The sequence below is a fragment of the Larimichthys crocea genome, chromosome XVII (assembly GCF_000972845.2).
Source record: "Larimichthys crocea isolate SSNF chromosome XVII, L_crocea_2.0, whole genome shotgun sequence".
Classification (NCBI taxonomy): domain Eukaryota; kingdom Metazoa; phylum Chordata; class Actinopteri; family Sciaenidae; genus Larimichthys; species Larimichthys crocea.
The window spans coordinates 13,723,259-13,736,992 of NC_040027.1; the positions used below are offsets into that span (position 1 = coordinate 13,723,259).

Genomic DNA, 13,734 nt, shown 5'->3' on the forward strand with positions numbered 1-13,734 from the left:
TGATTTCACCTGAGCGCACCTGGAGTCACTCGCTTATGTAAGAGGTGAACTGTCTCTGAGCTCTCGAAGGGGCCGAGTTCCTCAGAGGGAACTCGCAACACAAACACACCCTGGAAAAGATGCATGCTGACATCGGGCACAAAGATTTAACTAGGACCTTTTTTAATGTGTCTCGTATCATCTCTTCTGTGTTGCAGGTTGGCTGCGTTTGCAGCCAGGAGAGGAGAGGGGAAGATGCCTTCTCCATCTTTTACCCTCGATGCTCAGCTGAGATATCACGACAAATGGCTGAAGATAGATTTGCAGGTTTGTGTCTGTGTGTAAATGAGTGAATCACATGAAAATCTGCATAAAAATGTTTAATACTTTTATTTATTTGTTTTAGTTTTTATGCGAACATAGAAAAGATGCGGTCTGAAGCTTCACATAGATGGAAAAATAAGAAGGATACGTACAGGTCGTTGACCACAAGAGGTCTAGTTAGAAAGAAAAAACAAAAGATCTATGTGTTGTAATATTTTTTCTCTTTCAGTAGTCAAAGAGTTATTTTCTCCATAATGTGAATAGAGTAGATTATGTTAGTAAGAAGGGCAATGGTAGGACGGCATTTTGTAACTGTCTTTATCACTCGCAGCCAAAAAGATCAACAATAGGTATGAGTCACTGCTACTGAGATCCTTAGGAACATTTCTGAGGTACATCGAGGTAAAAGGAGAAGTCTGGTCCAAGTTCACTGAGGCCAAACGACCGGCTTCTTTCCAGAAACATAAGGGCACGACCAGAAAATGTGAGCATTGTCTGCTGAAACTGATCCTCCAGCAGATCCTCCAAAAAAAGTGTATTATCGAAAGAGGCTTCTAATAAAGGGAGGGCATATGTTTATACCAGTGTTTCTCAATCCTGGTCCTCGGGGACCACTGCCCTGCATGTTTTAGATGTTTCCTGCTCCACCACACCTGATTCAAATGAGTGGCTCGTTATCAGGCCACTGCAGAGCTTGATGACGAGCTGATCATGTGAATCAGGTGTGGTGGAGGAGGAAACATCTAAAACATGCAGGGCAGTGTTTCCAGAGGACCAGGATTGAGAAACACTGGTTTATACCATTCTGGAAGAAATCCATCACAGCCTGCAGATTTGTTAGTGCTGAGGCCTGAAATTGGACTATCAATTTCTTCTGTAGAAATTTAGGACACAAGTTTTTCAATTTGGTCTTTGCCGATGGAGAGGATCCATCTAATGAGGTCAGAAATCTTTGTGTTGTTAACTCACCGGCCTTATCTGGCTGTGTATGTCATGATTTGTAGTATGCTTTCTGAGTACCCTCCAATTTAGTGGTTATTTTGTTTGTTAAGGGGTCTCTGCTTTCTGTTTCTTAACTCTCCCAAAGATTCTGCTACTTGAACATGGTCAGATGCAAACACAGAGTCGAACTACAGGGGCTACATTTGTTGTAATAAGCTGACACACATGATCACTTAAGACGTATCTGCAACCACTGACCTGCGAGCTGCATTGAGCCTCTTGCGCAGATGATTATTGTTTTTTTTTTCTGCAATGTGAAAAGAGGCGTAGTTTATAATGTCACAGTAAGTTTGGGTGAAAATACCTATGTTGTCAAAACAAGCTCTTGTTGGTTGTAATTATGAGCTCGTTCATCAATATGTGACAGATTTACAGAAGTTCGGGATGCAGCAGCCTGTCTCAGGCACATGCAGCGTCTCACCTCCAGCCTGCCTGAACTTGAAAATTGGTTATGCGCTGCCGAATTAGGACTAAAACTGGGGATGGGTATCATGTTTTCCCATCGTTATAGCTCTCCACCCAGTGCTGAAAGCAGCTTTAGTGTTATGTGTCTGGTCCGGTGTCAGCTGTGAGCTAACATGTTTTTGACATTTAAGACATTAGATTCTTGAAAACAAGAGTTGGCTTTCCACATGTGAGGATTTCTTAATACAGCGACACATGAATGGGACACCACCGAGGCAGACAGCAGATGTATCCTTGAACCAGTTGGAAGTAACTCAGCTGTTTTGTTGCTTATATTTGACGTGAGTTTGTCTGCTTCGGCTGCACAACAGATTTCCTTCTCCAAGTGAAACTGGTGTAAGAATGTGTTTTGTAATGGTGACACACTTCTGCAGAACTCACAAACACACCAAGATTTTAAAGATTTGAATTTGCTGTCCTGATTTTCGGTTTCCTTTTTGGCAGCGGGCATTCTCTCCCGAGGGACTGAGTGAGATGTGGAATGAAATGGTAAAAGACGAGGAGATAACATTCAGTGGAGAAGAATCGGCTCACCCAGGTATGGCACTCTTTCTACTGATGTACACATCTGTTCGTTATATTTATGAGTCAGGGACAGGAAAGGTTAAAGCCAGAATTTCTTGTGACGATTTCAGAGGATTGCACTGACTGCTTTGGAACCCAGAAGAAGGATGAACCAAATGACAAAGAGAAGAAAGAGGAGGAGGAGACGTCGGCATCTGTACATCACTCCATCATCGAGACCTGGGACTGGGGGCGTCAGCCAGGTGAGACAGCGACCCCGGAGGTCAAGATGTGTCGGTCTGCAAAGTATCCTGCTGCCCTTTCTGTTTCCAAGTAGGGTAATTAATACCACGCTGACAGCAGATGGTTTCACAACAGCTAAATGTCGACAGGATTCAATGATACTGACCATTTCGACACACGGTCAACCTTAATCCTTAACCTTTTTCAATCTCGCGTCCGTCAGGCCCTGCTGATGTCTGCATGTTTTGCTGGCACGTGAGTTGTGGAAACTGAAATGACAACTCGCTGTCTGAAGGTCTGAGTGGTTATTTTTAACCCCTCAGAGTGTGAATCTTGATAGCGGCTCAGCACGGGGCTAGCGTCTCTCTCAACCTTAGCTGTGTTTACAAGCGGGACTGGGTGTGGCGGTGTTATGGTGGTGGGAGATACGCATTGGGTTAGGGGGGAGGGGGGCGTGCTAGTTCACGTGAGAACAGACCAGTGAATACAGACTTCTGCTAGGAGCTACTTGGCTGCTTCTCTCTCTCTGTCTTATTGACCGAATCAGAAAATCACACTGGTGTGATTGTACAGTGAGTGTAACTGGATCGCTGCATGGACGGGTGCTCTGTCATTGATGCCCAAAGTTCAAACGGCATACTTCCTGCTTTCCCATTGAGTGGTCAGAAATCTGGAACATGTTGATCTCAGCAGTTGGAGCTCAGACCCGGCCTGTTGTTCTGAAAGCTGGGATGGTGCAGGGCGATATGACAGATGTGTTTTGATGTGTCCTCTCTCTTCCACACTAGGTCTCTTTATATAGAGTTAATGAACCCTTTGTCAGCGTGCAAAATTGCCACCAGTCAAATGGCTCAAATTTTACAACCCACTTCATAGATTACCGTGGTTTTTCTTGGCTGGTTGTGAAGCAAATCCACCATCCACTTTCATATCTTACCAGCTGCTGACCGGCACTAACTTTGTGTCCTGCACTGGTTACTTTTTAGCAGTGAGTAATCTATAATAAATAGAGACTTTGTCTGACTGGGATACATATCTGCTCTGACAGCCAAGCACAGCTGACTGACTGTAACGTGGCTCATACAACCTCAGGCCAGTCTGGCTTACATAAAGCTTAAATGGATTTCAGACCTGCTATTTTGGCCGATCTTGTCTTCCCTGCAGCGCTGCTGTACAGACACATTTTGAAGCATTTTCTCTTGAACCAGACCCGAACAAAGGGCTGATTGTGATAAAGGCCAGTGGGGGAGAAAATATTGAATGTGATGAATGGAGTCGAGACTACAAGCAATAAGCTTAAGTGTCACAGGACCTTTTCTTGAAACAGCATGCTGTTAGTGTAATGAAGATGTAATGGTACAATATGGTGGTTCATTGCTTATTTTTTATTGCTTTATTTCTATTGGTAAACAGAAAAATACAGAGGCTTCTGTACATAAGATGCATTGTAAAGCGAGTTGAGTCAGCCTCAAGGAGCTTTACGTACACGACACTCTATTCTTAGAGTTAAATATTAAATTATTAAAAGGCAGCAGAGTGTTTTCACATTGGACGTTTTGGTTTGTCCTGTATCATCTGATCTGCGTTATTGTTTAGAATTTGCCTGATGAATCAAAATTTGAGCTTTCATGTGCGTTGGATGTTCACTATCAAATGAAAGTGTCTTTTCTTTTCCCGCTCTGAAAGGCTTCGTGTTGATTTCTGGTGTACAGCGACATGTTGTATAAACACTGTGCATAACCAAGCGGAAGCCAATGCAGAAGTACTAAAAACTGCAGTTCCTCAAACGTCCACTTGAGGCTGGCTGCAGAACGAGTCAGTCTCCATAAGTCCCCATGTTAAAATGTCCAACTTCACAGCAGAAATAAACCTGTTTACAGCCTGGTACAAAAAACAGTTTTGGTCTCTATAGCTAATTTCCCCGTTCATAACAACTGTACTGAGGATGAATTTATATAGAACTCACCTGTTCAAATTATATTAAGGCTTAAAGTTATACATCATCAAGAGCCTGGAAGCTTTGATTGACAACTAGGTGCCATTACAGATGCTTGCTTGTTTGAGCAACCAGGCCTCAAGAAAGACTTCAGAAATTATTTTTTAAAGGAAAATGATATGTTTTCTTTCAGTGTTGAAATAACACCAGTACTGTAACAGTGTTACGTAGTATTTTCTTATCAACCTTTTGTACACGAGCTGATGTGACAAGTGAAGTTCTATCTTTTACCATATTACAGATATAGACATTGACAGGTTAATAATAGATATAACTTATAAAAGTGAAAAGTCAGTTTATGTGTGTATATTAGTAATTATAGCTGACAAATGAGTTTCATCATGTTAAAACTAATCGTGTGTGTTTGTGTGTGTGTCTGTAGATGAGACTGAGTTGAAGGACTGTCTGCTGGTCCTGGTAGATGACCAGCAGAAACTCTCGGCTCAGATGGCCAAAAGCACCCTGTCAGCCCAACGTCTGCGCCAGCGTCTGCTCATCCTGGAACGCTACCTCATCTCTCTGAGCCACAGCATGATGGAGATGGAGGGGAAGTACGAGGTCCGCTGGAAGACGCCCCCGAGTCCACCACTGCCTGCTGCGGACAACAAGAGGTAACAACATGAGCTATGGATTGAGCCAGTTAGTGCAGTGTACAAAATGTATGTATGTAACAAGATTTACAGGACTGGTTGTGCCTGTTTGAGTCATGAGTGTTTTCCTCATGGAGGCCTCTTAAACACATCTGGTGTTGATCCTTGTGTATGTCTGCTTTGTTTATGCAGCTCTCGTCCGGCCAGTAAAGGCGTTGAAGGTTTGGCCAGAGTCGGCTCGAGAGCAGCTCTCTCATTCGCCTTTGCTTTCCTGCGACGGGCCTGGAGGTCAGGTAAGAACGCCCCGCGACACTGACAGTGAAGACGTCAGGTTGCCTTAGCATGGGGGTGATGATAGCTTCTGTCATGGTGATGGAGCTTTGGCAACAGCTGTTAATGGATGTGTTGTACCATGTTACAAGCCGCTCATAGTAAACAACCTGACGTATTTCTCAATGCTATGTTTTTAGCATTAGCTAGTGGTATCTGTTGCAGGAGTTCATGACTGGTTGGTTTTATTTCTACTACTGTGGGATGATATTTGCTCACATGCAGAGCTGAATTAACTGTAACACAGAAAAAGAGTTTGCATTATAGGCCGATGATCAATCTCTTTAATATGAGGAACAGGACAGTTAAGCATTGTTACATGAGAGGGTGTGCTTTACTGTCATTATTGGCACGACAGTGATTCGGTTATACAACAGTTACATCCTAAATAAAATATATAATCAAAAGGATTTCATATTTTGGTGCATTTTCTCTCAAAATATATATATTTATTTTGCTGATTCCATTCCAATGACGATACACGGTGTCAGACTAATACCTACAGTAGCCTGTTATTTGTCTTGGAATCCAGTTTACTACTCAAGGAAGTAATCCGAGCCTTAGTAATGACCTAGCAACAGAGACGCTTTCTAGTCCCTGCCAGCTAATGTTAAAGCTTTCTAGAGACGGTAGAGTTTCCTAAACTGAATAAATACCACACATACAAACACAAAACTGCCTTGCTAGTTTGGTAATGACTAAGAAAAAGATCATCTTTTGCGACTCACCGGCACAGCTGATGGAGGATGTGATCAAGACATAACTCCACAGCATTGTAAAGTCCAGAAGTCAAAAAAGATTGAACAAAAAACAAAAATATTCAGCTCCAGTCCACATTGGTCGACCTTTGGTCTTTAAAAATATTTTCTCTGCAGTCACTAAACTGTTTGATCTCACACAAACGAGGTTCACACCTTTTGATAACGAGGCGGTCTAACAGCTCCATGAAATACAGAATATTCATAAGAAAGAAGAAATTCGGATGTATTACTTTTATTAAAGTTGACTTTCAGTGTAATTCATATTTATTGACATGTTTATATTTTCAGGATGTGACAATGTGGACTCTGATTTGCTGTTTGAGCACATTATAATTGTCTAGTTGTCCAATCAGAATGCTTGGTCAGAACTACTTGTGTAAACATTTGAATACAAACAGAAGGTGACTTGAATTTAAATTTGATTGCACAAGTATTATACGATTAACGAAGCTGTATCTCAGCAGTATGTCAGTCACACAGTCTGATCGTATCGACTGCTGAACAACTTTGGCCGTGTTTGTTTTAGTCCGTCATTGTTGGCTTGGCGAGCATGAGATGCTCGTTTTTGTTACGTGTACTGATGTGAGGTTTGGAGCTGTCTGTCCGCAGGGACTGGGTGGGAACAAAGAGCTGGCCTCTTCTCTGTAGCCTTCCTGTAACATGAGCCACACACACACACACACATAGTTAAGCCTCTCATCCCCACTGTAGCTGTATTCCTGGAATACACTGTAAGAACAGAAGTGTATCAGAGTGTTCTTTCATCTGACACCTGCTGAATAAACACATGAACAAATCCTGGATATTATAGAGCTCTTTTTGGGTCTGCAGGTCATTTAAGGACCTGGAGCATGACCATTCAGTCTGATTGGTTGCTTGGTACTTGAAGGTTTCGTCCCTCTAGTGGACTACGATTGAAAAAGGACGTCAGATTTTGGTGAATTTGAAATGTGTAACTCTGTGCAGATTTAGGTAAACATGAATGCGTCGTTGAAACTAAAATACTGTTAATTTGCCCTCATACTGTGCATCTTATATGTATGGGTACCCTCTGTATTGATTGCTGTGTGTGTGTTTCACAGGAGATGATGCAGATCTTTGCAGCGAGCTCCTTCAGGAGTCTCTGGACGCCCTGCGTGCGCTGCCAGAGGCGACACTGTTCGATGAAGGAACCGTATCATCGGTGTGGCTGGAAGTGGTTGAGCGGGCCACCAAGTTCCTCAGGTTCGTTATTCACTGATGAGTCACTAATTCGGTGTATATCGGAAGTTTTTGTGATTCTCATGTCTCGTCTTCTTTGTGATCAGTGACGTACACGGAACTGCCAGCACCAAAGGCAACATTCCTCTTCAGGACCAGCATCTGGCCCTGGCCATCCTGCTGGAGCTGGCTGTACAGAGGGGCACTCTCAGGTAACCAGATCTCCTTGATACCTGCTGATATATGCTGATATCCTCCTACAGTTGAAATGCACCTCTACCCCCTCCCCCTCCCCTGCTCACATTGTCTTTTTATCACTGTGTCTTTGCAGTCAGCTGCTGTCTGCCATTCTGCTGCTGCTGCGTCTGTGGGAAAGTGGCAACAGAGAGATGGACAACGAGCGCTCCACCCAGGGAACCAGCGCCCCTCTGTTGCCCCTCCTGCAGCGCTTTCAGAACATCCACAGCAGCAAGGAGGACCCCATTCCTGAAGAAGAAGCTGAGGTGAACATTTCCTCTCTCAGTTGTTCTTTTCTATGTCACGTAAAGACGGAACGATGAGAGAAACCTCTCGAACGACATGTCATCAAATGAAGGTCTAGTGCCTCATTTGTTGCTTAGGAACGCCTGTCTTAAAATAGCCTCTGTTGTCCTATTCCTGCTTGAGATTCAAGCTAATGAGCACTTTGTGCTTAATTGCTGTGATTTCCAGATCCTCACAGCCCCCCTGAGCCCAAATGAGAGTTTCCTGCGCTACCTGACCTTGCCTCAGGATAATGACCTGGCCATTGACCTCCGGCAGACAGCCGTGGTGATCATGGCTCACCTGGACCGCTTGGCTTCTCCCTGCAGCCCTCCACACTGCAACTCCCCCACGTCACACAAGGTGACAACTCTTGATAATTTGTTATCTTGTTTTTACGCCTTTCTTCAAACCATCACCATGTGACTTGACTTTGTCTCCTCCTCTGTCTCGCTTTGCTCCAGGGAACCTTGCAGGAGGTTATTGCCTGGGGCCTTTTGGGCTGGAAGCTTTATGCCAATGTTAACGGGCCCATTCAGTGTAAATCCCTGTCGAGTATTGGAGTCTCACAAATCGTCTGTTCAGAAAAGGGCTTTCTCATCCTGTCCAGCAGTGGTGCTGTTTACACCCAAAACTACAAGAGCACAACCCTGGTTAGTTCACGAAACACCGGCTTTAATCTGAAAACATACGAGTGGTTTCGTGTCTGCTGCAGATTGAGTCACTGAGTTGTTTTTGTTGCAGGCTCCTATGCTTATCCATGGTCTGAGCTCCAGGAAGATCACGAAGCTAGCAGCTCATCCTGATGGGCAGCACTACTTGGCCCTGTCATCCAATGGAGAGGTGTTTTCATGGGGCTGCGGCGATGGAGGTCGCCTTGGACATGGAGACACCACGTGAGTAAATAGAGAAAGCCTATTTGACTTTTAATTTCCATAACTTCTATCCAGTTTTGCATTTCCACCTTCATTTAAGGGTATGTTAGGGTACAGAACGTGGCGGTGGGTCTATTTTTGCTGAATGCAACCGCTGTGAAACAATCAGGAAATAACTTTTTTTTTCACTGATTATCCGGCTTTATTTCCGGCACTCCCTTACTCTCATTCTCATTCATTGTGAGTCAGATTTAGAAACTGGGTACATTAAATAAACAAAGCCAGAACACAACAGGTAGAGTATCAGAGTTTAGTCCGTGCATCCACTTGAATAGTCTCAGTTTCAGGATCCGTCTCAACTTTTCCGCCCCAGGTCGCTGTTTTTAGGTGCACACACCTGCAGCCCAAACATTGAAAAAACTTCAAAAACCATGCTTGCAAAATAATTTCTTACTTTTCTCAATGATTAGAAAGAAATGTCCTTCATATCTATTAGAAGAATCTGTCATCATCATCTGTCTATCATCTCTACATCTTCATTCTTTCTTTATTTCAGGTATCTAGAAGAGCCTACAATGATCGCAGCCTTCAATGGGAAACAGACAGGAAAGCATGTGGTACACATTGCTTGTGGGAGCACATACAGCGCTGCGATTACTGCTGATGGCGAGCTTTATACATGGGGCAGAGGGAACTACGGTCGGCTGGGCCATGGTAAGCTCCATTTGCTTTGAACTGCCGGACGGCTTGAGTAATAAAACCTTTGTGTCTTTTAAAAAGAGTTGTGACTGACTTCTGACTGCGTTTCTAGGCTCCAGTGAGGATCAGACCACACCAATGCTGGTGACGGCACTGAAGGGACTAAAGGTGGTGGACGTTGCATGCGGAAGTGGCGATGCACAAACGCTTTCCGTGACAGAGAATGGTAAGAACACAACAACAGTCTTTTGCTTTGACTTCTCACTGTTGAATCCACTGCGAGTATTTTTATATTGTGTTACCTCTACAGGTCAGGTGTGGTCCTGGGGGGACGGTGACTATGGTAAGCTGGGCCGGGGAGGCAGCGATGGCTGCAAGACACCCAAACTTGTTGAAAAACTGCAGGACCTGGACATAGTGAAGGTGTGCTGCGGCAGCCAGTTTTCAGTGGCCCTCACAAAAGACGGCCAAGTGTACACTTGGGGAAAGGGAGACAACCAGCGCCTTGGTCATGGCACCGACGAGCATGTTCGCTACCCAAAGTTGCTCGACAGTCTACAGGGTTAGTTGACTATTATTTTATACGTCTGTATCATCTTCAGGAGCTTTAAGAATGCAAAGTCTGATCTTTGTTATGTTTGCGATCAGGAAAGAAAGTCGTGGATGTTGCTGTGGGATCGACACACTGCCTAGCTCTCACTGACGACGGTGAGGTGCACAGCTGGGGCAGCAACGATAAGCTCCAACACTTCGATACTCTCTTTTCTAACAAGAAGCAGCCTAAAGCACTCCCAGGACTCAACTCCAAACACATAGTGGGAATCTCCTGTGGCCCAGGACAGGTAACACATAACTGTGATTGATGATTTTATTAATGATTGATAATTATAACGACCCAACACTCAGCGTGTGTTTTGTTTTCAGAGCTTTGCCTGGTCTTCATGCTCTGAGTGGTCTGTTGGGCAGCGTGTTCCCTTCGTGGTGGACGTTTGCCCCATGACCTTCGAGCAGCTGGACCTGCTCCTGCGTCAGGTCGGCGAGGGGATGGACGGCAGCTCAGACTGGCCTCCCCCGCAGGAAAAGGAGTGCATGGTAGTCTCTACACTCAACCTGCTCAGGCTTCAGGTAGGCGACAACCTAGTTTACCCCTGACGTCCGTGCCTAGTAGACTAATTGGACTTGTGATCATCATAGCTCTAACTCTTTCCTCTTCAGCTCCACGCAGCCATCAGCAACCAGGTGGATCCAGAGGAGCTGGGACTGGGGCTTGGCAGCGTCCTGCTCAATAACCTCAAACAAACGGTGGTCGTACTTGCTAGCAATGCCGGGGTGCTCAATACTGTGCAAGCAGCTGCCCAGGCAGTTCTCCAGAGCGGCTGGTCAGTGCTGCTTCCCACTGCTGAGGAAAGGGCCAGGGCATTATCCTCACTCCTGCCTAATGCTGGTGAGTGCAAATCTGCTTGCACTGATTAAACATAATAATGGACACTTAATAGTCCATTAACGATACTATGAAGTCAAAAAAAGGTCGGGACTGGAGTCACTGAGGGTTTTAATTATAATTTTTTTTTCCCCAGCATCCGGGAATGAAATGAGCGTGAGCCCAGGACGTCGCTTCATGATCGACCTGTTAGTCAGCAGCTTAATGGCTGATGGAGGGTTAGAGTCTGCACTGAACGCAGCCATTACTGCTGAGATACAGGTCAGTGTGTTAAACGCATGAGTCATCACTTTTTATTACATAATGGATTCAGCTTGAATTGAGTTTTTATTAAATTTCTGACGCTAAATGTCATTTTTAGACCGACTTAGTGCGCTTTTTGAATCCTTTAACAAATGCAGAATATTTAATATTAGACCTTAAAGTTCTTCTCCATCCACATCCTTAAATAACTCCCTCTCTTGACACAGGAATGACACTTTGTAATTTCATGTCATGACAGGATATTGAAGCCAAGAAGGAGGCTCAGAAGGAGAAGGAGATTGATGAGCAGGAGGCCAACGCTTCCACCATGCACCGCTGTCGCACCATGCTGGACAAAGACCTCATCAACACGGGCATCTACGAGTCCGCGGGGAAGCAAAGCCTGCCTCTGGTGCAGCTTGTCCAGCAGCTGTTGAGGTTTGCCTGAAATGTGCTACACATATATGCCACTGCACAGAATAACTACTTGCTGTTTTCCAGTGGATTTACTCATATTTATTTCTGCAGGAACATCGCCTCCCAGACTATCGCAAGGCTGAAGGATGTCGCTCGGCGTATCTCCAACTATTTAGAGGCGGAGCATGTCAGCAAGGAACGCTCAGCGTCTCTGGACCTGCTGCTGCGCTTCCAGAGGCTGCTGGTTAGCAAGCTCTACCTGGGCGTCAACGACATTGAGAATGTCAACGGATACAGTAAGTTTTGTATTTCGACTCAAATGTTTTCAGTAGTCCAGACAAGAGTAATATATAGTTTGACAACGAGCTGTTCTTCTTTCAGATCCAGAGCTTCTGGGTGTTGGTTCCCTGTTAAAGAAGTACATCGCCCTGCTGTGTACTCACATTGGAGACATCCTCCCAGTAGCGACGAGTATCGCTTCTACCGGTCGCCGCCACTTTGCTGAAGTCTCACGTGTTATTGAAGGAGATCTAACTGGTAATCCTGCTCTCATTGTGCTTAGTGTTTACGTCCTGCGTGAACGACTGTGCTTCTTTTTGAGAACTTGTGGCACGGTTATTGATGTCTTGCTGTTTCTTCTTTGATAGGAGTACTGCTGCCCGAGTTGGTGGTGTCCATCGTCCTCCTCCTCACCATCGATGCAGATCTAATGCAGGAGACGGGTTCTATCCCGCTCCTGGCTGGACTCCTGGAGCACCTCGACCGTTTTAACCACCTGGCCCCAGGACATGAGAGGGACGATAATGAAGATCTGGCCTGGCCTGGCATCATGGGTATAACAGCGGTTGTGTCTTAGAGCGTCGTTGATTTGAATCCTAATCCTGAACGTGAACTGCGTTGTGGTGTAGAATGTAACTAGCTCTTTTTCTGCTGTGGCAGGATCTTTCTTCACAGGACAAAGCTCCAAGAACAACGAGGAAGTTTCCCTCATCCGCAAGGCTGACCTGGAGAACCACAACAAAGATGGCGGCTTCTGGACAGTCATTGACGGAAAGGTCTATGACATCAAAGACTTTCAGGCTCAGTCCCAGTCCCTGACAGGAAATAGTATCCTGGGTAAGGTTAAAAAAAAAGTTCTTCATTTGCTTCAGAAGGTCGTCGACGAGATTCCTTACTGATGCTGAATCTCATTGCACTGTTTTCTCCGTTTACAGCCCAGTTTGCTGGAGAGGACCCGGTGGTTGCCTTAGAAGCTGCACTGCAGTTTGAAGACACTAGAGAGTCAATGCAGGCCTTCTGTGTTGGCCAGTATATGGAGGTACCTTCTATCCTAATACACATTTTTTCAGCGTGAAGTCATTCTTCATAACTGGTTCCAGTCTTTGATTTTTTTGATGTTCTCTACAGCCTAACCAGGAAACAGTAACCACTCCAGACCTCAGCAGTCTCTCCTCCCCGCTTATCGACACAGAGAGGAATCTCGGACTGCTGCTCGGCCTCCACGCCTCCTACCTGGCAAAGAGCACTCCCCTATCCCCCATGGAGATTGAATGTGCCAGTGGGTTCAATGACTTTTAAAAGCAACTTGGTTTTTGAAAAAGATGTGTTGAAAAGATTAACGATTTGTCTTTGTCTCTTTTCACAGAATGGCTCCAGTCCTCTATATTCTCCGGGGGCCTGCAGACCAGTCAGATCCACTACAACTACAATGAAGAGAAGGATGAAGACCACTGCAGCTCCCTGGGTACAACCACTCCAGACAAGGCCAAACTGTACTCCCGAAGAATAACACTCAGTGACCACGCACAGCCTTTCCTGCAGGCCATAGCTGACAACAACACTCAGGACCACACTGTGAAGGTACAGGCACGACAACAATGACTCCAGAAACACACGCAGCCGCGAAGCTGAAGGACACAGTCATTCTATGTTTTTGCTGTCACATTTCAGGACTTCCTATGCCAAATAGAGCGTTGCTGTAAGCAGTACCATCTTATTACACCCATCACTTTCCCCCCGGAACACCCTGTGGAGGAAGTCGGCCGTCTGCTGCTCTGCTGCCTGCTCAAACATCAAGACCTCGGTAACCTAGCAACTGGTCTCAGACAGGCTGTTTGACGAGGAATTAGGAGCTAATTTTGGC

The 13,734-nt window shown here is 45.2% G+C and overlaps 1 protein-coding gene across 2 annotated transcripts in view; it reads left to right on the forward strand.

Annotated features, from left to right (window-relative positions):
• herc2 (HECT and RLD domain containing E3 ubiquitin protein ligase 2) overlaps window positions 1–13,734 on the forward strand; it is a 40,263-nt gene that overhangs the window by 932 nt on the left and 25,597 nt on the right. The window contains exons 2-28 of one of the 2 annotated variants that reach the window (XM_027290585.1): window positions 198–306; window positions 2,215–2,308; window positions 2,406–2,537; window positions 4,896–5,124; window positions 5,296–5,396; window positions 7,277–7,418; window positions 7,502–7,606; window positions 7,726–7,897; window positions 8,106–8,279; window positions 8,381–8,569; window positions 8,661–8,812; window positions 9,348–9,505; window positions 9,603–9,716; window positions 9,801–10,052; window positions 10,139–10,332; window positions 10,415–10,615; window positions 10,706–10,934; window positions 11,068–11,192; window positions 11,434–11,612; window positions 11,703–11,887; window positions 11,973–12,128; window positions 12,239–12,424; window positions 12,531–12,707; window positions 12,806–12,909; window positions 12,999–13,149; window positions 13,237–13,451; window positions 13,542–13,674. In XM_027290585.1, coding sequence (XP_027146386.1) covers window positions 235–306; window positions 2,215–2,308; window positions 2,406–2,537; window positions 4,896–5,124; window positions 5,296–5,396; window positions 7,277–7,418; window positions 7,502–7,606; window positions 7,726–7,897; window positions 8,106–8,279; window positions 8,381–8,569; window positions 8,661–8,812; window positions 9,348–9,505; window positions 9,603–9,716; window positions 9,801–10,052; window positions 10,139–10,332; window positions 10,415–10,615; window positions 10,706–10,934; window positions 11,068–11,192; window positions 11,434–11,612; window positions 11,703–11,887; window positions 11,973–12,128; window positions 12,239–12,424; window positions 12,531–12,707; window positions 12,806–12,909; window positions 12,999–13,149; window positions 13,237–13,451; window positions 13,542–13,674 — 4,321 coding nt within the window. In that variant the 5' untranslated portion in view covers window positions 198–234. The remainder of the gene's footprint in view (window positions 1–197; window positions 307–2,214; window positions 2,309–2,405; window positions 2,538–4,895; window positions 5,125–5,295; window positions 5,397–7,276; window positions 7,419–7,501; window positions 7,607–7,725; window positions 7,898–8,105; window positions 8,280–8,380; window positions 8,570–8,660; window positions 8,813–9,347; window positions 9,506–9,602; window positions 9,717–9,800; window positions 10,053–10,138; window positions 10,333–10,414; window positions 10,616–10,705; window positions 10,935–11,067; window positions 11,193–11,433; window positions 11,613–11,702; window positions 11,888–11,972; window positions 12,129–12,238; window positions 12,425–12,530; window positions 12,708–12,805; window positions 12,910–12,998; window positions 13,150–13,236; window positions 13,452–13,541; window positions 13,675–13,734) is intronic. The other variant, XM_027290586.1, reaches the window with a different exon arrangement.